At 30.8% G+C, this 25710-nt stretch overlaps 1 protein-coding gene across 1 annotated transcript; it reads left to right on the top strand.

Moving 5' to 3' along the window:
- The first annotated feature begins 1252 nt into the window (after positions 1 to 1252).
- On the top strand, positions 1253 to 24922 carry LOC127700665 (negative elongation factor D-like). Its single transcript, XM_052204233.1, has 16 exons — positions 1253 to 1393; positions 5181 to 5305; positions 5599 to 5708; positions 6600 to 6709; positions 7156 to 7263; positions 7662 to 7814; positions 8203 to 8333; positions 9203 to 9323; positions 10106 to 10172; positions 14590 to 14702; positions 15422 to 15558; positions 16344 to 16458; positions 19759 to 19854; positions 20470 to 20610; positions 22124 to 22253; positions 23125 to 24922. The coding sequence occupies exons 1-16, from the start codon at positions 1337 to 1339 to the stop codon at positions 23151 to 23153; spliced, it is 1743 nt and encodes a 580-aa protein (XP_052060193.1). The 5' UTR covers positions 1253 to 1336; the 3' UTR covers positions 23154 to 24922.
- The last annotated feature ends 788 nt before the right edge of the window (positions 24923 to 25710 follow it).

Raw genomic sequence — 25710 nt, 5'->3', positions numbered from 1 at the left:
GGGTATCGTCATTCCTTCCAATGTTGAGCGAGCAGTTGAAAAAATATGATGCTATATTGCACGAATTATTCAGCAAATCAAATTCTTATAATTGACCATCAGCCCTGCTGTCATTCGGGAATTGCGATTAAGTACCTACGGAACAAACATTATTTCTAGTTTATCCTGCACAATGATGATCACAAAGACGATTGATGAACTTTAATAGTGCAGGGATACAAGCAATCCCCTCTATCTGGTAAATTACGTCATAAATGCATGCATAATTGACGGAACTTTTCCGGTGAGGAACATTAATCGAAAGTGGTCTATTGATGATTTTTCTCTCGTCTTATATGTTGATTCTACTTGTCCGACGCCTACTTTACTCCTCCTGGACAATCAGACAAACAGTAATGTCGAGCCCTGTGCATGATTAATATGAAAAATTTTAAAACAAACATGCACCAATAACCTTCGATTGCATCTGCCTGAGCCTCATACTTAATATCATGTCCAGTAGTTTGGGCACTTCCAGTTGTAAATACAAACAGTATTTTGGCTTTTTATTTTTATTTTAACATGATAAACTACTAACAATAACATGTAATTTGCTAAAATATTTGAGATATTGGGCCTGTGGGATTTTTTTTTTTCTCTCTCTAACTCAAAGAGAGAAACATTTTCAATATTCAGACTAAATATTGAGATTTCAAACAATCTGAAAAGTTATCATCTATGCAAAAAGATATTATATTGCATATTTATAACGTACAAACTTGTAAAAAATTAACTAAAAGGTTTTCCTTCTTGTGATTGTTGCAAATTAAGTCTGTCTATCCTGGAAAAAGTGCCTTGGAAAATACATAAAATCAATCTCAGTTAAAATGTTGAAAGAAAAATTAAACAACTTTTTTTTTTAAATTCTCTTGAATGAACTAATGTTATAAAAATGTTTTAGCAAAATAACTAAGTTGTAATCTTTGAAAAAATACAAATTTATAAAGGTATGATCAGGTACTTCTTATTAATTTGGGTGTACCCAGAATTTTGGAAAAAAACGGTACTATAAAGAGTTCATTGTATGTTGGATTTCTATCTTTTTGATGTTATGAATCAAGCCAAAAAATAAAAATAACAAGTCTTTATCATTTATATGATAATTTACATTCAATCAATATTAATCCTTTTGATACAAATTCAAATTTATGTTGAAAATAAATACACATGTCGTAATTAATTGAGAGGAAAATTAACACTTCAGTGTAGATTTTTGTCTTCAGCTTCGGATTTTTTATATTCCTGTAGATTATAATATATTTGTTGACTATATATTCAAAACGCATTTAAATTTATAATGTCAGAGTTGGATGATGAAGATATGGTGTGGGACCCTGAGGAGATAGGCGGAGAGGTGACTGTTCTATAAATAATTTATGATCATGATGAGCATTGTTGATTTCAAGATTTGTTTATGCCTCTACATGTTAATATTTATAATACCATTTGTGAATCTATTTCAGTGATATATTCACACGAGCTTATGAGAGCCTGTGATTTATTATTTTTTTTAATATTTTGTAACTACCATACAGTCATACTCTTCAATTATAAGAAAGTTTAATTTAAGACCACTTAAATTCTAAATTCTTATTTGTAAATATATCCAGTTCTTACTTAACTTATTCTTACACTTCAGCACATTATGAATATTATTTTTAAAATTTCATGATGACAATCCTATGAATTAGTTATAATATTAATTTTTAGTAATTATTATTGCCTAAATTCAGTCATCTGTACATAATTAAATGCTTCCTTATGTTCTAAGGTGTATATAGTTGCTACAATTATACCCTATGGGTAGTGCTCCAAAATTAATGGAGGAATATACAAGAAACTGAACTGAACTGAACTCTTCAATAATTGACAAGCTCTCTTTTATTTTTGTAGTTATTATAAGTAACCAATCACTTCTCCTCGTATACTGTTTGAGTACTAGTTTATGAATCTGGGTCCATTCGCCCAAAAACACGTTTGCTCCCATTCACGTTCGCCCCCCTTTCATGGTCGCACCCTACACGTTAGCACCCTGGGTCCGTTTGCACCCTACACGTTTGTACCCTTTTTATTGGTTTTGTGTTAAATAATTTTTCAATTGTTTTTTGGTTAGTGTATTGCTATAAATATTTTTTTTTTGTTCATTGTTTCAAAATGAAGTGACTTTCTAAAATCGATTTTTGTGTTTTTAAAATAATTTTTTAATTGTGTTTTGTTATTGTATTGCTATAAATAAAGTTTTTTTTTTCATTGTTTCGAAATAAAGTGACGTTTTTGTGTTGAATATTTGTTTAGTCATGTTTTGGTTAGTGTATAGCTATAAATAAGTTTTTTTCCATTCCTTATCTTTTCTCCATAGCGTATTGAATGTCTTGTTGTAAAAGTGCTTGTTTGAAACGTTCCTTATGATCTATCAATACTTTTCGTGCGGTACTTCGTGCTGACGTGATGGGTTCATCATGCAATATTGAACCCATTGCATAAATCTGGCATACTTCTATTATCTTCTTAAAAATACTTTGATTTTATTTTTAAAATTGGTTTTGTTTGATCCAATCAATTTTCATGACTTGGAAATTCTAATTTTCTTTTTTTTTTCTTTTACCACGTACCTTGTGAGAAGATAAGGTGCAGTGACATGACATCATCACTTTATGACGCCATCGATTTTAGAAAACTGACTGTAGTCTTATAAAGAAATAGCTTGGCTTACATGTACTTCATTGTCTTCAGTCAGGGGTACTACTTGTACAAGTTATTTTCATTTACTTGAAGAAATAAATACTCATATACTTATATAGGTATATTTGTTATATTCATATTTTCTTACAAGGTTTGAATAATCTCCCCTTAACATGCTTAATCAATGTACTTGAATAAGTTTTTTTTTTTTAGAATCCCTAAAATTTTCAAGTTTTGGGATGTAACACATGTCTTAAATAATTTTTCTCTGGTTAGCTCATAATTTTTTATTAGAGTTCAATGTTTCATCTCATTAATTCAACAAAGAAACTAATTGTGCAAAGATCTTAATTAATTGCACAAGGCCTTCAAAAATTGCCCCTTGGAGGCTTGTAAAAGAACAGTGTTTTGAAGATGACAGACAAATGCGATTTTCATTGTCCATGAAATTACACTTAAATGATTAGTTAAGACATCTGCAAAGGACAGACAATTAAAAATTCTATTAGAGCAAAGATGTCCTGAGAAATTCAAGAAAAGAAGATAGTATAACTTTTTTACTTGTATAAGTAAAAAAATCTGAATGTCTAAGGGACAAAACTAAGCCATTAAAATAATTTATCTATACAAGTAAATAAAATAAACTTGTATAAGAAGTATCTTACAAATTTACTTATATAAACATGATAAATATATTAATATTTACTTCTTCAAGTAAATAAAAATAACTTGTACAAGTAGTACCCCTGACTGTAATTTTGATTAAAAAAAAAAAGTTAATTAATTCTAGAATCAATTTCTATGATCCCCTTCATTGTAATGAAACTTACTGATTCCAGGTGACATAAATTTGAGATCAGTTCAGATTGTGGGAAAGTCTGAGAGATTCAAAACTTATGGACAGAAGGATGACATAGTTGGTTCAATTGACAAATCTCCATCTCTTTTTGCCTCAAAACAGCAAAATATGACAATAATTTTCAAATTAATAAGAAATTTCTATAATTCAGGAACTAGATTCATAAGTGACAGTGATTGGTCCTCGTACCCATAAAATTTCAAGCAAAAATCGGCAAACTAGCAACCTGCTTTTTATTGTTCAAAAGAGGAATTCTAGTCCCAGCCTGTGGTCCTAGACCTAACTTATGATAACCCTTTCCATGTTAAAAAAATATTTCCAAAAGCATTTCCTGTTAACATTTATTTTAGAAAAACTTTGAATTTGTGATGGTTACTGGTACTCGACCAGTATACTTTGTTATGTCAGTGGCGCTTTAAAAAAAGATAATTCAGCCAATAAATGCATTTTCAGGAAAAATTTGACGTCACAAAGCCATCTAGCAAAAATATCTTCACATTACAATGTCCTATGACACGTTTTTCCCCAAATGACCCTATGTCTACCAGGGCAGTTCATTCATAAAACTGAAATTGCAAAGTCATCTATTATAATTTACAAATATAAATGGGTAAAATCAAGTAACAACATGAACAAAAGTGACAAATAAAATTACATTGTATATTACTAAACAAAAATTATGTTTCGGTTGATCCACTTAAACAGTCTGTCTCCTTTAGACAAAGAATTATTTGAATCTGGAATAATTTTGAATTCTTGAAAATTGATAAGAAATGTATGGTGAAAACTAACCCAACTTTAGTGGGTTATCCATGCGTGCATGGCTAAGGTTCAAGTTACTTTCATTGATATTTCACTATGAACTAACTACCCCCCCCCCCTCCCCCGTAGCCATGCAAACATGGCTAACCCTATTTAGTTGGGTTGATTTCCATCAAACATTTGTTATCAATTTTCCAGAATTCAAAATTATTCCAGATTCAAATAATTCCTTGTTTTTATGTAATCTGCTGATGTCTATCTAAAGTAAATTATCTAAACTAATAGAACTGACAGGTTATAAAATGTTTTTTTCTCTCCTGCATTTATATGTTCCTTTTGGTTGCAGGCTGCACATTTTTGAGAGATGATTTATTAATAGCCTTGTATGCATTGAGCTTTGAATACTGGTTGTAAACAATCTATTTGAACATTTTTCTTCAATGGGAAGTCTTTCTTTACATTATTTTGACATCTGGATGCAATCTGAATTAATGACAACTTCACATTTTTTAGCTTTTTTGTATTAACAGTAATAAATTACTGTTGAAACTGTTTTGATATCCTGCTTTGTAATTGTTGTCTCTTTTTTTAATATTAATGTTAAAGTTTCTGCTTCTTTTGCTAGGGTGTCAGCCTTTTTATTTCCTCGTTTGTCTGCATTTCTAGGAATCAAGCTAAAGGTTTTTTGTACATTGTACATGTAATTCTGTGTTTTTAAAAAAAATAATATTTTAACTTTGAGTCACTGATGGTTTGGTGGTAGATGGCTATGTAACAGCTAAATCAGAAGAATGAAAAGAGAACTACATGTATAAACAAAATGATATATGTTTTGTAGATGTCTGACCATGACATAGATGGTGAAGATGAAGAAGAGAACCAAGCCATACAGGATGGTTGTCTGCAGATATTCTCCGCCAGTGATTTCATCATGGAACCAGGAGTCTTTAACATGCTTAAAACGTAAATATCATCTATATATTTAGCATAAACCTATCATTGACAAACAGTTTTATTATCAAATGAGTCAAACTATTACAATAAATGAATGCAGTATCCATAGTCATGATAGTGAATTGATTGATTTATTTGAATAGTATTAATTAGCATGCTACAATGTAATATAAAAAGCTGATTATATATTACCAGATAAGATTCGATGCAGCATAGAACCTTATTTTACCTCCAACTTAATCAGTACTAGGAAAGAGTTAATGAGATCATCTATAATTGTCTATACTTCTTATTTTGATCAGATTTTTACAAGCTGGAGGTTCACCAGAGAAAGTAGTAGAGTTATTATCAGAAAACTACAAAGCCGTTGCACAGACTGTGAATTTGTTAGCAGAATGGCTCATACAGGCTGGTTAGTAATTGTTCCTTATTATGACATACAGACTTGAACTGTGACCTAAAGTTGCTTACATCTACATCATTTGGTTATTAATGGAAAGTTGACTTTTTGGCAGTGTCCAGATATTTTTATTTTACTATTGAAAGTAAAATTGTGACATTGTTTTAAGGACAGCTCATATATGCTTGTAGGTCATCTTTTAATTGGGAGATGGGACGAGTGCTTAATTAAACCTAGTTATTTTGTTGTTGAAATGACTTTCAAGTTGATAAAACAGTTGTATTTAAAAGGATTTTTATGCTCACGCTGCGGTGGAGGGGGCATTAAGTTTAACCATTGTCCATCTGTATGTCTGTAGTCCCAAAATTAGTTTTTAGTTTCCCTGAATCAAATGTTAAGAAACTTATACACAATGCTTATTACCACCAAACACAGATCAAGATGGAATATGGGTGGCGTCACTTAAGCTGTTCTCAAGTTATGTCCCTTTATAAATTGAAAGATTGGCAAATTGATGAAACTTATACACAATGCTTACAACCACCAAACGAAGGTCAAGTTTGAATTAGAGTGGCCTCACTTTCACTGTTCTTGAGTTATGTCCCTTTATAAATAGAAAAATAGAAAAAATCCCATGGACACATACTTCTTATTTTATTATTTAGTTTTACGCAACTCCTTTTATAGTCAAGAACATTGAGATATAATGTCATGAATGTTAAATCACAGACACTATAATAATATTATCTATTCATTAAACTCCTGTCCTTATGTTCAATTTTTCAATCTCCCACTTTCAGAAAAATGTTATTGAAAAAAAAACATTTCATGCAATTCATATTTTGTTTTCTTTCTTATCATACACCTATTTTGATATTTAACAGATCATTTTTTTGGTTTTAGGAGTAGATATAAAAGTTGTTCAAGAAATGGTTGAGAACCATCTAAAGACAATGATTGTAAAACATTTTGATCCAAAGAAAGCAGATTCTATATTTACAGATGAAGGAGAGGTATATCTAAGTTAGCAAATAGAGCAATGTCTATTATTCTTCTCTTGCTTGAAAACTAAAAGTAGTAGACATATATCTAAGTTATTAACTATACCAATTATTCTTGCCTTACATGAAGATTTGAAACAGATTAGAAACACCTTGTTATTGAGGATGATTGTGAATATGTTTCTTAGCATGTACAATATAGAGTTTCATATGAAAAGTACTTGTAGAAATATAAATCCATTTTATTGAAAGTAATTTTAAAAAATTAATATCATGCACTGATCATACATCCATATGATTAACTAATTCACAGGTAAAAATAACAATTCCTAGTGTGACCCCAAATAATTTAAATCATGTATATGACAAAACAAGACATTATTTTATTAAGACAACCTCAAGTGACCATATCTTTTGTAGATAACAATTAGGTCATTGTAATTCTTTGTATTTTGTAGACTCCCTCTTGGTTGGCTGAGATGATTGAATACCCTACATGGAGAGGATTATTTTACAGATTAGCGGAGGAATATCCAGATTGTTTAATGTTGAACTTCACTGTTAAGGTAGGCAAAATATCTCTATTAATTGTAAACAAAATTTCTTATTTTTAAAGTTAAAATATCTCATAATAACAAACGATCTAACTATTAAGGTAAACATGGTAAATGAAATCTATACCACATACTAAACATGTTTGGAAAATTGGCCATGTCTGTTGTTTCCACTTTATTTCTGTTACAACTTATCTAAGATGCATGATTCCAGGTTGAAGATAACCTCTGTCTCTACAGCTTGCCATGAGGTAGCGCACAGTACCATGTCTGTTGTAGATGCTATATTTTCTGTTCCAGCTTTTCTCAGATGCAAAATTTCTAAGAGGAGATAACCTCTGTCTCTACAGCCTGTCATTAGATAGACCAATGTATAATGTCTGTTGTATACACAATATTTTCTGTTACAGCTTATCTCAGATGCAGGATTCCAAGGGGAGATAACCTCTGTCTCTACGGCATGTCATCAGATAGAAGTATTCTCCAGAGTTCTACGGACCACTATTTCTAGTCTGTTAAATGGAGGAGAAGAATTGTTGGAAAAAAATCTCCCAGAATTTACAGTAAGAATTATGCTTGTTATAATTATCATTAATTACATTTTTCAAACCTTAATTAGTTGTTTCCATGCACTTCCATACAAAAAAATATTTATATCTTATTATCAAAAGTGGTTTGGTTTCAAAAACTGCTCTTAAATGTTTGGTAGTAAAATCTTTTTAAAAATTGAAATAACTCAGGAAAATCAAATATTATAAAAAATAGTTGCAATAAGTCATTGATGACAGTACTATCATTTACCTTAGACACCGCACTTATCTTTCATCTGGATCACTACATCAGATATTGTCTTGTCTCACATTATCTCTAACACCTGACTTGCGTGATGACAATTTTACTGAATCCACCAAAATTATTGATATGCTGAATTATGTATTGTATTTGTTTTAGAAAATGGTTTGTCATGGAGAACATACCTATCTGTACAGTCAAGTATTAATGCAGATATTGTCACAGGAACCAAAAGGTGGATCTAATATTAGAAGGTTGTGTCAGGAACTACAGAAATCTGCCAATGAAAGGTATACAACCACTAAAATCATCGATTTGAAATCTATTTTGTATTCACTTGTAAACATTATTTTCCCCAGTAAATGGTTTTCAATTTATATATTACATGTATTAGAGGGGGTAGGAGTTCCTTGAAAAATGAAGCATTCTTTCCTGGATCCCGAAAAAATTGATCATTAATTCCAGAGTCTCCCGCAAAAATAAAAGACCAATCCCTACGTCCTTCAGCTCCTCATATTAGGATTGGCTACTCTTTAGTTTCTACATGTCACTATGGTCCATCATATGTGGAAGAGTAAAGGCAGATATTGTGTTAAATGTTAGTAAGACAGCAGTTCAACAGCAACAAATAGAGTAACATACACTGGGACTGCAAATCCAACAAAATTTATTAGATTGTTTATTATCTTTATACTTTAATATGTTAATAGCGTTCATTGAGTGGAAACTTTAATAAACGGTGGATAACAATTTAGTGATAAGATGTCACTGTAATATACTGGTAGAGGGGAGCTGACTGTAAAATAATGTCATGTGCCAGACCAGATAAATTTGATCAATTTGTCACAATTTTTTTTTAACATTACAACATTAATCTTGAAAATGTCCCATATATCCTGACCACCTCAATATGCAAATTTGCATGTACTAGTTTATAAACTTTTATATGTTGTGTAGCAGCCTACCCCAGTGCTTGTCAAACTTTATCTTTACACTGCTACTTGATATATATATATATTATTGTGATTACAGAGGATTGGATGTAACCCCTATAACATTAGCCTTGAGTTGTGCAGCAGCCTACCCAAGGGCTTGTCAAACTTTATCTTTACACTGCTACTTGATATATATATATATATATATATTATTGTGATTACAGAGGATTGGATGTAACCCCTATAACATTAGCCTTGAGTGGTGCAGCAGCCTACCCCAGGGCATGTCAAGCTTTATCATCAATGTTGTCAAGGAATGCATTAAATCCAGCAGATATTACTATTGTATGTATCAAACTCTTCTTACCCAGTATTATTCTTTACAGCATTCACCACTGATTTAGAAGTGTGTCATAGCTCATATGAAGAAACTTGTGGCATCAAATAATAAGTTGATGTTTTACTTATGAATTCTGAAAAACTAAGATTTAAACAAAAATATGAAATTTTATCTGGAAAACTGCATTTATTTCTGAGTTTAATGATGAAAATTTCATAAAAATTGGTTGGGAAAGGAGATCAAAGTATTTTTTTTGTAAACTTCGAAATTTGTATAGAATGATAGGAAACATATTAAAAAAGGATTGACTTTAGTCCACATACTGAACAAGGGAAAACATTTTCCGTTTGTTACTCAAGCAATTTTGATTTCAACAGCTAACAAAATTAAAAAAAAAAACAAATAAAGTTTCCCACTTCCAGGAATACTGTCAATTCAGAAATTATTGTGAGATTTTTTTTAATGCAAATAATGCAACAGAGAGATTCACAATAATAAAAACTCGCATTATGATATCTGATACATATTCTGTTTGCAGATTTTCCTGAAATCACGATGATTAATCTCACATTTTTGTCCATTCTGCAAAAATCGCAATAACAAATGCACGCATTAATTTCTAAATTAATAGTATCTTTTAACACACGAATGGTTTTTCAGAAACATCCAGAGATTCTTAGTTATCAATAATAACTTCATTTAAAGATATGACCAATTTTTCTTGAATATTTCATTCTTGTTTACTGGCAAATTAAAATTTCTAAGTCAACAATGTTTTCTTTTTCAGTTATACAAAATGTACACAGACATGAACCCACCACCAGTTGATTTGATCAGGGTACCAGCGTTCCTTGGTAAGATTTACTTAAATGCAGATATATTTACTTGAATTCAAAAAATGGAGGTGGGGGACCACAAGGATATTTCTTTTATGCTTGACTTCAAAACCTAATAGATATCAGCTTTATTTGCATCACAGTTTTATTTTCAAGTTTCAAATCTATTCAATAATCCTGTTTCTTTTTCCAATAACACATAATGGATATATCTTATATTGAGATACATCTTATATTGTGTAATTTTGCATCTTGGTATGGTTTTTATACGACCGCAAAAAAATTTTTGTGGTCGTATATTGGTATGACGTTGGCGTCGTCGTCGTCGTCGTCGTCCGAAGACGCATTAGTTTTCGCACTCTAACTTTAGTTTAAGTGAATGGATCTCTATGAAATTTTACCATAAGGTTCAATACAACAAAAGGAAGATGGGGATTGATTTTGGGGGTTATGGTACCAACAGTTAAGGAATTAGGGGCCAAAAAGGGGCCAAAAATATGCATTTTCTAGTTTCCAGACAATAACTGTGGAACGGTGTATGGATCTCTCTGAAATTATACTACAAGTTTCCATACGACAAAGGGATGGTTAGGATTTGCTTTGAGGGGTTATGGCTCAAACCGTTTAAGAATTAGGGGCAAAAAAGGGGGAAAAACAAGGTTGTCCTGGTTAATGGACAAATACTTTAGTACAAAACATAATTTAAAGCAGTGTAAGGGAGATAAATCAAATACATCATTGAAATTATCTCCCTTACACTGCTTTTAAATTATGTATAAAGTAATGGTTAATGAACAATTAAGATAATTTAAAACAGTGTAAGGGAGGTAATCCAAATACAACGTTTTGGTTACTTCCCTTACACTGCTTTTAAATTATGTTTAAAGAAATGCATATTTATAAAGGAAGACCAGTAAAAATATCTGCAAATGTTGCATTTTTTTTTTTTACAAAAAAATCCATATGAAAGATTTGACACTATATTTTAAATTCTATTATAAAATAGATTAAGTTAGCACTATGGTAAATTTAAATGGGTAATTATGGTTTGGGGGAAAAAATGGGGGGGGGGGGTAAAAAGAAATTGTGGGGGGTCAATTTTTTCTCATTTCAGATTTCAGAAATTAAAAAGAATTATTCTTCAAATATTATTTTTTTTTCAAATTTCAAATATTGAAAAATTTCAAGAAGTAATCTTTAATTGCACAGTATGGCGCATTAGATTTGTAAAATCTTTGACCACATTTATTTATTTGTTATGCCGAATCTAACGATGTATTTAGATTTTTAATTTTGGATCCAGTTTTCAAATTGGTCTACATTAAGGTCCAAAGGGTCCAAAATTAAAATTTGTTTGATTTTAACAAAAATTGAATATATGGGGTTCTTTGATATGCTGAATCTAAACATGTATTTAGAAATTCGATTTTTGGCCCAGTTTTCAAGTTGGTCCAAATTGGGGTCCAAAATTAAACTTTGTTTGATTTCAACAAAAATTGAATATATGGGGTTCTTTGATATGCTGAATCTAACCATGTATTTAGATTTTTTATTTGTGGACCCCGCTATCAAATTGGTTCATATTGAGGTCAAAAGGGTCCAAAATTAAACTTTGTTTGATTTCATCAAAAATTGAATTATTGGGGTACTTTGATATGCCAAATCTAACCGTGTATTTAGATTTTTAATTTTGGGTCCCGTTATTTAAATTGGTCTACATTAAGGTCCAAAGGGTCCAAAATTAAACTTTGTTTGATTTTAACAAAAATTGAATTCTTGGGGTTCTTTGATATGCTGAATCTAAACATGTGTTTAGATTTTTGAATATGAGCCCAGTTTTCAAGTTGGTCCAAGTTGGGGTCCAAAATTAAACTTTGTTTGATTTCAACAAAAATTGAATATATGGGGTTCTTTGATATGCTGAATCTAAACATGTATTTAGATTTTAGTTTTTTGGCCCAGTTTTCAAGTTGGTCCAAACTGGGGTCCAAAATTAAACTTTGTTTGATTTCAACAAAAATTGAATATATGGGGTTCTTTGATATGCTGAATCTTACCATGTATTTAGATTTTTTATTTGTGGGCCTGCTATCAAATTGGTTCATATTGAGGTCAAAAGGGTCCAAAATTAAACTTTGTTTGATTTCATCAAAAATTTAATTATTTGGGTTCTTTGATATGCCAAATCTAACCGTGTATTTAGATTTTTAATTTTGGGTCCCGTTTTTTAAATTGGTCTACATTAAGGTCCAAAGGGTCCAAAATTAAACTTAGTTTGATTTTAACAAAAATTGAATTTTTGGGGTTCTTTGATATGCTGAATCTAAACATGTGTTTAGATTTTTGATTATGAGCCCAGTTTTCAAGTTGGTCCAAGTTGGGGTCCAACAAAATTAAACTTTGTTTGATTTCAACAAAAATTGAATATATGGGGTTCTTTGATATGCTGAATCTAAACATGTATTTAGATTTTAGATTTTTGGCCAAGTTTTCAAGTTGGTCCAAATTGGGGTCCAAAATTAAACTTTGTTTGATTTCAACAAAAATTTAATATATGGGGTTCTTTGATATGCTGAATCTTACCTTGTATTTAGATTTTTTATTTGTGGGCCCGCTATCAAATTGGTTCATATTGAGGTCAAAAGGGTCCAAAATCAAACTTTGTTTGATTTCATCAAAAATTGAATTATTGGGGTTCTTTGATATGCCAAATATAACCGTGTTTTTAGATTTTTAATTTTGGGTCCCGTTTTTTAAATTGGTCTACATTAAGGTCCAAAGGGTCCAAAATTAAACTTAGTTTGATTTTAACAAAAAATGAATTCTTGGGGTACTTTGATATGCTGAATCTAAACATGTGTTTAGATTTTTGATTATGGGACCAGTTTTCAAGTTTGTCCAAGTTGGGGTCTAAAATTAAACTTTGTTTGATTTCAACAAAAATTGAATATATGGGGTTCTTTGATATGCTGAATCTAACCATTTATTTTGATTTTGGACATTGGACCATAATAGGTAAATTAAAAATATTGAAGTTCTTAGACCACATTTTTTCTGTGTCAGAAACCTATGCTGTGTCAAATATTTAATCACAATCCAAATTCAGAGCTGTATCAAGCTTGAATGTTGTGTCCATACTTGCCCCAACTGTTCAGGGTTCGACCTCTGCGGTCGTATCAAGCTGCGCCCAGCGAAGCATTTTATTGCACTTAGAATTGTGAATTTCAGCAGTAGGGAAACAAGGAGACTGAAGAGTCTTTGAGAAGAACAATCTACATGGAATAACTGAATTTATTAAAATTGAAATTTTGTCAATCAGTTATAAGTTTTGCAGAAAGTAATTATCTGGTGTCTGTTCTCAGATACAAATAAAAGTCGGGTCTGTTGTTAAAATGTGTGTATCTAAATAAGCAGGGGGTCAGGGTTAAAATCTGTTGTTGAAATGTGTATATCTGATTATGGAGAGGGTCATGGTAACAACTGAGCCTCAAGCCCAGTCTGATATATCTTGGGACTAGATACTAAGTCTTATACAACAGATTTCAATATATCCTCTTCCTACTGTTGAAATAATTTTATCTGTGGAATCCAATTTTATACTTAGTTGAAAAATCATTTAAATAGTTTGTGGGGATTTTTCAGGGTAAAAATTGCCTGAAATGCAATCAAAACCCTTATGTTACTGGCTTCCTATCTATATCTTCCAGGCCTCATCACTAACTTTTATTGTTAAAAAAACAAAGTGCAGTGAGATAAACATGCTTAAGATCCTATCTACCCAATGTCATACAATTTATTAATTACTGTGGATTCATTTATTTTTGTGGGTATAAATTTTCGTGGATTGAGGAAAACTTGTTTTTTCGTGGATATTTGATTTCATGGTTTTGCCAATCTCTGCATACAAAACCTATAGAAAATTTGTAATTCGTTGAACATTTGAATTCTTGGTTCAACTGTACCCACGAAACCAACGAAAATTGGTATCCAACGAATAATAATGAATCCACAGTATATATTATACTCAGATATTTATTCAAGTTACAAAAGATGTGTATTTGTATAACCATACTTGTCATGAAAGCTATTCTATTTAAAAATTACATAATGTGTACATGACATATGAATCAATTTGTTATTAAAAAAAAACCAAATAGGTTTGACTACAATTATACAATAAAAAACAAAGAAAGATAACTTTAATTCAAAATATATAATTTGCTTACATGTTTTCAATTGCAAAATACAATTCAATGTATAATTTCAATTGCAAAATGAAAGCAATATTTACTCTTCAGTGCTCACAGGCACTTTGATTTAATTCATTGTCTTAGTGAAAACACACAAGTCAATGGAAAAATTCATCTTTATTTACTAACAAATATTCATGGTATAGAACTTTAACAGTATGTTTTATTTCATTTTTTAATTTCAGATTTACTGATAGATGCCATGTTCAAACCAGTATCAAAAGTGAACCCTGAACATAAAGCTAAATATATATATGTTTTGTCATATGCTGCAAGTGTCACAGAAACATATAAGAAGGTATTGATAAATGCTTATAAATAGCATACATTTATTTAATACCTTTGAGTGCCTGAATTGGAAAGGTAATGTATGTTTGACATTTCCAAAGCAAAAATTGAAGGGAATCAGTTTTTATCCCTGAGGAAACCCCTAAAATTATCCTGTAGAGTGAGACAAAAGGTTGTCCCCAGGTCATCAATACATATTACTGTGTCAAGATGAAAAATGGGAAGACAACCCCTGATAATCAGACTTATTCTGAAAAGTGATACATTTGTGAATTGTGTACTACTATGCCTCTGGTTTTGTTTATATATGTTGCATATTGTATTTTGTGTTGAAGTTTAATGTGTTGCAATTGAAAATATATACAAATTTTAATTCTTCCATTTCAAAATTTGGACAAAGCAATATTTATTGTAACATCACAAAGTGATCTTTTGTAAATTTTCAAATCTGCCAACTTTCATCACCATTTGTATTCATTATCAGCACAGCTGGTAAAAGGAGCCATTTTCAGCTTTTAACATATCTCTGTGTCAGATGTAAGTTTTCTGTCTGTCCATCCTATAGAAGTGTTATCTCTTGTTGTGTTCAAATTTACTAAAAATATAACATCATTTATATTACTCTGTGTCTGTGAGATTTAGATGGTACTGGTGTTTTAGACCATTACAAACATTAACAAGATTTAAGTTCATTGAAAATAATGCTATAACAAAAAATTTTTTTTGTAGGGACAAAGAAAATCAATCATTAAAGATGAATTGAAACCAACTACACAAGCCTTAGAGAAGGTTCAGTCATTGTGTGCTGAGAACAAAAATTCTTCTGAACTTATTGCAGATGTCAATGTATTATTTCTGAATTTAAAGTAAGAATTTCATACAAGTTTAGTAGTATTCGTCAGTTAACGAAAATTTGTGAAAACTTAGATGCTAGCAAAAAGAGTCCAAATTCAATAATTACTTTCCGGATATTTCAAGACAAACACTTTAATTTTTCACATTTACAAATATTTTTGGTTTATAACTCATATGAAAGGAATTATGATTTAATAATATAAATTTCAAAGTTTTGTCTAAACTACACAAAAATCCTAATTAGCTGATCCATTGTGTGATTGTTTTTTTCTGAATTGCTTCAAGGCTAACTAAGAGTTACTCCCTCTCTTGGATGAGACACTTTTAACAGTAACAGTGATGAAATGAAATTTTCTAGCAAAAGTTATACTTTGTATTGGGAATCACAATAGGTGAATGATGAGATAGAAGCAGAGAAACTCCTTCATCTTTTCAGAACAATAGATAATCTTTTAATCCGACTCTTTATCTTATAAATAGACAAGCCTTTATTTTTTTCTTAATTGTAAGTAGAAAACTATAATGTACCAAGGTAGTGCAATTCAAAAATTAATCATAAATAAAAAAATAAAGGCAACTCCATGATAAAAATAAAATGTGTCTCCATATGAGATTCTCTGGAAGGGTAATCTGCTTTGTGTTCCTCGTGTGAGATTCCGCCTATGTATGTAGATTTGTAGATATGGGTAGTTGTAGCAGTTTGCCATGGTGTCTAATATTGTTGACTCTTCATGTTGTCTGTTTGCTATTACTATCCAAAGATTCAAGATAACTGTATAGATTCTATATTTTACAGATTTCCTGTGATAGCCTATGGTGTGTTGAAATGGGTGGACTATACAGTTTCAGATACCAACTACTTCAAATTAAACACAGACCATACTCCGCTACATTTAGTCCTTATAGATGAGGTAGAATAATAATATTCTCTGTGTCTGAGTTTAAAATTGTATAGTGCTTGACAGGCCATGGTAAACAGTATAAACCTTATATTGACATTTCATTGATTTCAGAATATATAGTTACATCCAGAATAACTTATGTATTATTTTGGTTTACGCTAAAGCTTATCTTCCTGAATATGAATGAAACATTTGCCACTGGCATTTCAGAAAGCATCTATCAAGCATTGTAAGCACTGAAAAACAACCTAATGAGGGGAGGTAACTTATGATATATATGTAACACTCCCAAACGTGTCCATCCCCCCAAACGTGTCCGATTCCCCCAAACGTGTCCATTCTCCCCAAACGTGTTCGTTATATTCAATATTGCCCAAACGTGTCCGATTTCATAACCCCCAAACGTGTCTGATAATTGTTTTTCGCCAAAACGTGTCCACTGTTAAACGCCAGAACGTCTCACGTCTTTTAGCGCTAATACATGTACAAATGACATAAATAACGTTTACGGCAATTCTATGATGGGGGACACAGTTGATGAAGTGGTCATTTATTATCATTAGTTTGTTCAATGCCGGTTGTTAATGATTATCATAATTGCAAATTTAATCTGTAACATATGAATTAACTTTTGACTGAAATGCAAGTTGCAAGTATTGCATTCTGATTTAGAGCGAACATACAAATAATTTTAGTACAGTTGAATTAATCGTTTACCAAGTGAATTATTTTGTACTAATAAATTCTGATGATGCCTTTTATATTAAACCGAATATTGCACGGCGGGCTTTCCGCAGAATTGACTTCCCTTTTTTCAACAGTTCTGGTATTTTAAAAACTCTTCAAATCAAAAGTTTACTGTTTATCAGGTTTTTTAATAAATTTTAGGTTTCGAGCATCACTAAAGACACACAAACAAGAGACATAACGTCCAGTGCCAAATATTTCATGCATTATTTGAATGACATCATGTTAACAATAAATATTGTACATAGGTTTTATTATCATACCGGGAATTTAGGATTAGGCCTTAATTTTTACGGTTATTCGGGATTAACACTAGTTGGGGTTTTAATCTAAAAAAATTAAGAGCCAGTAACAACCAATTTTTTTATGACTTCAGTGAGAAACTACTTCAATCTCCGTTATGTAAGAGGCCGTTTTAAATAAAAGTTGCGGAAATTAAAAAAAAAAGAATGTTGCCTTCCAAAATACAACTGATGGCACCATGAAAGAGTGAATTGCTACACAGGTTTTAATGCGCAGAGAGAGTGACATTCTCCCTACACGAGGTATTTGATTTAATATCTACAAATTAACTGAGCATGGCTGCTTACATTTACATCCAACATAGCCGAACATATTGGCACTTTTACCCAGATTATACTGCCGGTTAAAAAAAGACCTAAAGTAATTTATTTCTATTTTTTTAATGAAATAGTAAAATGAGTATACGTTAATGAAAAAGCAATAACCAAATAACCTACGAATTTATAATATGGACACGAATGATAGTTCCAGTAAAGGAAAAAAATTAAGCTTGATATGGACACGTTTGGGGGATTGGACACGTTTGGGGTATTGGGCACGTTTTGGTGTGTATACAAATGACACGCTTTGGCGCCCTTTTACATTAGGACATGTTTTGCAGTTCAGTGACGTCGTGGACACGTTTGGGGGAATCAGACACGTTTGGGGGGAAGGACACGTTTCTGAGTGTTACATATATATATATATATATATATATATATATTTATCAGAACTTACCTTTATAAGGACATGAAAAATAAACGTGCTTCTAAAACAGGGCTTCCAAAATGGTAGTATTGTCCGGACTTGTCCGATAAATTATAATTATGATTTGTTGTGTCGAACCTGAAAGGGACATTTAACGTGGGTTTGCCATTTTAACATAATTCAGAAAAAAAATGAAGTTATTGCGATCTTTTCGACCTGACCTTTTGCCTTAAACTGCCACATTTCCGGTCATAAAAGTGACATGGTGAATAAGTACTATCAAAACAAACCCTACTTTAATACCCTCTCATTACAATCAAGGTTAATTAGTTGTCAGACAGTTGAAATTTACCTGTTCAGATGACAGGTAAACTAATATTTACTGGACATTGATAGGTCTGTTTAAAATTATTTTCATAAATTTCAGCGGTTTCCATCTAATTAATTTAGTCAAAAAGATTTAGATTGTCAAAAATACGCATATAAATATGATTTGATGAAAAAGGTAGTTATATGCGTATTAAGCAAAAAAATTGTCAGAACCACTTTGTTTGAACTAGTACACGCATGCACATGTGCACAGGTGCAAGATTTAATTTATGCATCTGAATTCTTCAAAAATGCTAAAATTATCATTGATACCTTTATCTAACGTTCATTTCAAGTATTTTCTTGAAGAAATAATGTTTAAAGAGCTACTTAAACTCAATCGTGCTTTGAGAATGTACACTGATTTTACGTATCCATCTCTGGTCCGTGTTTTACCATTGTCAAGTCAACATCCAGTATAAGAAAATGTGCCTTCTTAAAACGAAAGTTAAAAAACGTAATTTTGCACAAATAAAGATTCTAAGGCAGATATTAGTATGCTAATGTTTGACACTTTGAATGATCAATGCACTGTCAATTTAACAGTTTACATCAGTACATCGAATTTGTATCAAAAGTCAAGGTTTAATATCGTTTTTATGTCAATCATTGTTTATATGATGCCCAACTGATTACCATGATTGCCTTTTGTTACTTAGTCTTAAGGGATCAGACAAAAAAAGTCTGACTGGCACAAATTTTTCTGTTTTAAGAATGTAATGTTTTTTGTTTGAATCTTCTCTGTTAAAATGTTTAATGCAATTCTTTTGGAAGGTAAAATTTAAGATTTTATGATAATTCATGTTGATTTAGTTCTATTTTATTTGTGTGTAAAATGAAAATCAAAATGCATTGAATTTTTTTTTATTATATCAATTGAAAGTAGGGTTGTGAATTTGATTGAAACTATAAGTCCTTATTAAAATCGTTTAAAAACAATTCTTTATGCAAAATGTTACAATAGTTGTTTATTTGCATGAATGACGGCACACACATTTCATTGATGAATTGACATGGATGGACATGAAAACTTTAGATTGTTGTATTGTTATGTGATGTCATTGCCTAATGTTTTTGTGTATCCTGTCCTGTCCTTGATTTAAAAACAAAATATTAGTCAGATTAGCATGAAAGGGAAAATGTATAATATGAAATGAGAGAATTATTCCCCTTTAGGCCTCATTTCTATTCTATGTATTACAGATAGTGACCAATCATGTGTTGTTACATCAAAAAGCATTAGATCTTCTAGTCAGGTTATTTGAATCAACATTTGAAGAACTAGATGTTTTAGTCAGAGTAAGTCTGTTTACATAGAGTTGTCATGCAGATACATATGAAATGATTAGTTGTAATGTTTGGAAATACTGTGAAGTGGGATACCAATTTTCATTGTTTTTTGTGGGTATAGGTGAAAAACAAATTTAATGTTCCACAAAGTACAAACTTTCCATTGGCTTGTGTTGAAACTTTGACAAAACCACGAGATCAAATATACACAAAAATACAATATTTCCTCTATCCATGTAAATTGATACCCATGAAAATAGATGAATCCACAGTAATTAGATTTCTATTAATTATAGTATATAGAATTGGTAGTTGCTTATAAGTTCTAATGAGTTTAACAACTTTTTTCTATCATGCTATAAATGTCAAATAGACTTTATATAGATAATAAAATAAATGGAAAATGATGAGAGGTGATGGTTTATCAACACATTTAGAAATAAGGTTTAGTACACAATAAAGAGTCATAAAGAATTGAATACAATACTTTTTATTAAGATTGAAGAAGTTTTAAGTAATTTAAAGTCGATAAAAAAAGATACAGAATTCTATAATTAATATTAGCTTTAAAGATTATATGATTTACATGATTAACAATGTATTTATTTTATTATTATTCTGCAGCTTGAATTGAAGAAGACATTACTGGACAGAATGGTACATCTATTTAGTAAAGGATTTGTCTTACCTGTTGTGTCATATATATGTAAATGTTGGGACAAGCAAGACACAGATATCTCATTAATCAGACATTTTGTTACAGAGGTTAGTACTCTGCTAGAGCCCCATAATAGGAACTTTACTGGAGCCATCAATATGTCTTTTTGAAGTTGTTTCTCCTGTTAAACTGTTGCTATATATCAATAAAATATTATTTATTTTGTCAAATTGATCTTCATTAAAAAAAAGTTTTCAGATAAAGCTGACATTAGCACACCTTTTTGACAAATAAGGTTAAATATTGAAACATGAACTTGTTGTAACTTGCGACCTCAGATAACCTGAAGATAAACTAATAGATATATCTTCTTCCCTTGACTTTGACTTATTTAGGTTTAGCTGTAGTTTGCAGTCAAAGCTACAGGTTTCCCTATATTATACATTCATTTTGATTTTGGATCAATGATTCAGTTTCAAGTGCATCCAGTTCTGCTTACTTTACTGTATTTTTGTCGAGCCTGTAACATTTTGTGCAGAAATGACATAGCAATTTTACATTCCGTGGACTACATTGTCAGCATATAGGTTCAGTCTGTGGTTAAAGTATTTTTAGACCTCAATAACTTTATCAACCCTTCATGGAATTTTATGAAACTTGGACAGAAGTTTTTTTATGATCAAAAGTCAGTATCCTGAGTAAAATTTTTCCATATTTTACTGATATATGGACTTAGATTGTTTCACAGTTAACATTAAGATACAGTCTAAGGTTGAAGTTAAAACTTTGTCAAACCTTTATGGAATCTTATGAAACATGGACAGCAGCTTTATTATGATCAAAGGACAGTACCCACAGCATATTTTCATTTTCCCATCTTCACTGATACATGAACTTATTTTTTTTCACAGTTAAAGTTAAGATAAAGTCCAAGTTTAAAGTATTTCAGACAGTAGTAACTTTGTCAAAACTTCATGGAATCTTATGATACTAAGACAGAAGCTTTATTATGATCAAAAGACAGTATCCACAGCAAAATTTGAAAATACATCTTTTCATTTTTTGATACTGGAAATTTTTACTGATAGCCAGACTTAGTTTCTTTTTTTGTAGTTAACATTTAGATACAGCTTGGGGTTAAAGTTTTGTAGTAATCAATAACTTTGTTAAACCTTTATAGAATTTTAATGAAACTTTGGCAGAATCCTTTTTATGATGAAAAGATTTTGTTCGAATCCAAATTTTGAAAATATAATTTCCATTTTTCCATATTTTACTGATAAGTTGACCTTGTTTTACAATGCAATTAACGTTTACATACAGTCTCAGATTACAATTTTTAGACTTCAATAAATTTGTTGAACCTTCATGGAATGTTTTAAAACTTGGAAATAAGCCTCTTCAAGATCAAGAAATAGCATCTGAAGAAAAAAGTTAGATATTTTTTTAATTTTTCTTATATTTTACTGATAAATGGATTTAGTTTTTTGACAATTACACTTTTACACTGTCAGCAGCAATCACCGGTGAGACACAAGCTTCTTTGGAACCCTTTACAAATTTTTATGTTTCATAAGTGTAATCACACCATAACATTGATCTTGTTATTATTATTTCTAGGTTTTAGATGTGATAGCTCCTCCATACACTGCTGATTTTGCCCAATTATTTCTGCCATTAATAGAGAACAAAGATATAACAGGATCAATCAGAATGGATGATGGGAGTGACCCAGTGTCAGAGTTCATCAGTAGGTTTTATATCTATATAAGTGATAAGAAGGCTGATTAGGATCTATAAGAAAAAACAGACATACACCTGTTTACATTTACCTAACTAACCTTTAACGCTATTTGATTATGACCCTTTAGATGTCTTTTTATATTTGGAGAGTAAAAACTAAATTAATTTTCTTGATGGAAAAATTCAGTTAGTGTTGTAGTGTAAATTTTGCTAAATTAAAAATGTTTAAAACATGGCCTCTGCTAAATATTTAAAGTCGTCCAACTTCTAAATATTTATTGTAAAAAGCATAATTTAATTCAAATGTAATACTTGGAACAATTTTTTGACTTAGGAACTAAGAACTCTGAAAGATAGTTAATCCTGGAACATATAAATGTACTTTCTATAGGTATTTGATGAAACGAAATAACTATTATTTTGAAATTACTTGCATGAAATATATGTTTTTGAATAAAAGGATAACTACATGAAAATATCGCCTTTTCAGAAATTAAAGATAGAGGTTTCTTTAAAATAAATATATTTCTCAGTTAAATTAGAATATTTTTATCATCAATTTGATATGAAATGTACAATTCTATGATATATTGAACAAATTTAGAATTTGACAATGGCTTTGATTACTGGACATTCTACAAATTGGAATGGTAGGATATAGGAAAAAAATGAAATTATCCAAAAATTGTTGATAGACTTGATTTGTTTGTGTTAAAGAAAGACTTGGAAGCTAATTTTCAAAGGAATTCAAATGCATTTGTCCAGTTTGTTTTTCTACTTTTAACTGCTTCAAAATGAAGTTTATTGGAAAGTATGTGTTCATGTAAATACTTATACCTATTGAATAGTTTGCAAATTCTTTTATTTTCTCTTCACAGCTGATGCAAAAGCAGCCATAGCTGTGTGATATTCAGAACAAATCTTGTTTCCATGGATACAGCTTCCTAGATGTTGTAAACTATTGGTTACCATGACAACTGACTATAAAAGCCAAAAGATTGTATTAGTCAAGTTTAAGTGGTCAAGAATTACTAAGAAGTATAAAACTTAATCATGCTGAACATAAAATCATGATACAAACATGAACCAAAGAGTAAGCTTATAGCCATTTTATAATCGATGGGCATTCTGAAGGATAAGCAGTTTCTTGTGTATTTATTGTTTGTTAGATTAAAGAAAGATGGAAAACAAACAATTAAGATTTAAATGTACCCATATGTGTTCATTATCTCTATCTATAAATTATTGTTTTATTTTCGTTGTGTGTGAAACTTTCTCAATAAGAGTTCTATATATATATACATGTATAGATAAGGTATAATATGATGCTATTAGGTCAAAATGTTGTAGCAATAAGTCTCTGACATACAATACATAGGTTCTGTTCATCAACAATTGAAGCCTTTATGTTTGGATTAGACAATATAAGCTGGGATCTAGAATTATGTAATGGGGAAAAGTCAAAATAGAATAGAGAATGGAAAATTCTTTACAGTTTTGTTTGTATCATCAACGTAAAATATCAGTGAAAATGAAGAATATTGCACTAAAAACATTTGTTGTTCATTTTGTTGTCAAGATGAGGCAATGATTTGGTTCAAAATTGCCTGATTAGCTCTGTATTTGGAAAAGTACTTGTAATAGACTGGTGGTATGCACCTGTTTTAGCATCTATGTATTTCTGCTTCAAGTACAAAATGCAACACTGTCCTCGCATTAACTCTTCATTGGTGTTTAGTGCAAAAAGATTGTGATTTTGAACCCAGCTCTTGGCAAGGTGAGTTCTACTCTGAACTTTTTTGACTAGGATTACTTGTTTTCCTGATGAAGGTCAGTGGGTTCCTACGGCCTCCTCTACCAATAAAAACTAGTTGCATAACGGGAAAGACTACAAAAATTTTAATTTTATGTAATCACCAATATAGTGTTACCATACTAAATGTTGATAAACATTCATATATTTGCCTTATAATGTAGCTATTTCAAAACAACCTATCTGAATCTGAAAGTATAATATAAAGTACGTTATTTCCCTTTTTAAGAAGTAGGACTGGTTCCCTGTAGTGAAAAATCAGTGATTAGTTGCTTTTGACCCCCTTGTGCTGTTCAGTAAACATTTATTTCTTTCTAGCAAGGGAAGTACTGTAAATTCAGAAATTCTTGTGAGGTTTTTATTAATGTTTATAATGTGACTTCTTCAATATCACAATAATAAGACCTCGCATTCTGATAACAGATACATACATCTATGTGTAGCCTTTCCTAAAATCTCAACTATTAAACTCACATTTTTGTTCATTCTTCAAAAATCGCAATAATAAATGCACGCAATAATTTGTGAATTTACAGTATTTGCTTCCTGTATTATTTTAAAGTCAAATTCTTAATTGTAATAATTTTGAGAGAAGGACTATTAAAGTAACCCCAGTACACTTTGTTAGATTTCTATAGTTTCTCTAGACTTCATTGAGCGAGACAGTTATGACCCATAAAATAAACTTGTTGATGTATTTGTTAACCTATATTGTTACTGTTATATTGTGACTTCATTTATAGGATGAAATCCCTTAAATAGATTTAGATCTGTGTTTATATATTTTATATTATTAGTTAAATGATTCATTAGCACATAAATCATTTGTCATTTTATAAGAAAATAAAGAATTATCTAAGTTTTTTATTTCTCTGTAACTTTATTGAATTTCATACCTGGATCAAACAGTAGTCAAATCTTTTGTGTACTATTATTGATAATCTGTGATTTTAGGTGCATCCAGTTTTTTTCTGTCTGTGCGTCCACTCTGGGGTCCTAACTTAGGTTCTCATTATATTTTGGTAGGTCTGTGAGGCATAGGAGCAAGCCACACAGTTTGGTTGGTAAGTGAGGCCATTGGAGTAAACCATATATTTTGGTTGGTTATTAAGGCAATATGAATAAACCATATATTTTGGTTGGTCAGTGAGGCCATAGGAGTAAGTCATATATTTTGGTTGTTTAGTGAGGCCATAGGTGTAAGCAATATATTTTGGTTGTTCAGTATGACAATATGAGTAAGCTATATACAGTTGAACCTCGTTGTGTCGAAGTCGAAGGGACCGGACTAAAGTATTCGACTCATCCGAGGTTCGACTCATCCGAGGTCGAGTGTGTCGTCATAAATTTGGAATGCATGAAATACGGTATGAGATTTGTGTAAACTAGATACAATGAACAGTGTGGCTTTTTTCGATATGACACTTTATGACTGTGTATTCAATCTCCATTTTGGTTCTTCGTAATAATTAAACACACAAGTACAGATACAAATCATGCACAAATAAAATCAATAGTCTACACAAATATTTACAAAGGTCAGTCACTATAAATTATGAAATCCCTCGTGGCACGAAATAAGTTCTGAACGGTCTCTGATGAGGTCGTCTGCTTTACATTAAATAATCATGAATTTGTCATAATTGTCCTA

The sequence above is a fragment of the Mytilus californianus genome, unplaced genomic scaffold, assembly GCF_021869535.1.
Source record: "Mytilus californianus isolate M0D057914Y unplaced genomic scaffold, xbMytCali1.0.p SCAF_5, whole genome shotgun sequence".
In the NCBI taxonomy this organism is placed as follows: Eukaryota; Metazoa; Mollusca; class Bivalvia; order Mytilida; family Mytilidae; genus Mytilus; species Mytilus californianus.
The sequence above is the reverse complement of the archived record's forward strand: the minus strand, read 5'-3'. Positions and strand labels throughout refer to the sequence as shown.

What these genes read in the sequence shown, in the direction of transcription:
- LOC127700665 (XM_052204233.1), top strand. Translation starts at nt 1,337, where the DNA reads ATGTCAGAGTTGGATGATGAAGATATGGTGTGGGACCCTGAGGAGATA. An exon ending in AGAATGGCTCATACAGGCTG is followed by an intron (nt 5,709 to 6,599) that starts GTTAGTAATTGT and finishes TTTTGGTTTTAG; the next exon opens with GAGTAGATATAAAAGTTGTT. An exon ending in CCCAGTGTCAGAGTTCATCA is followed by an intron (nt 22,254 to 23,124) that starts GTAGGTTTTATA and finishes TTCTCTTCACAG; the next exon opens with CTGATGCAAAAGCAGCCATA.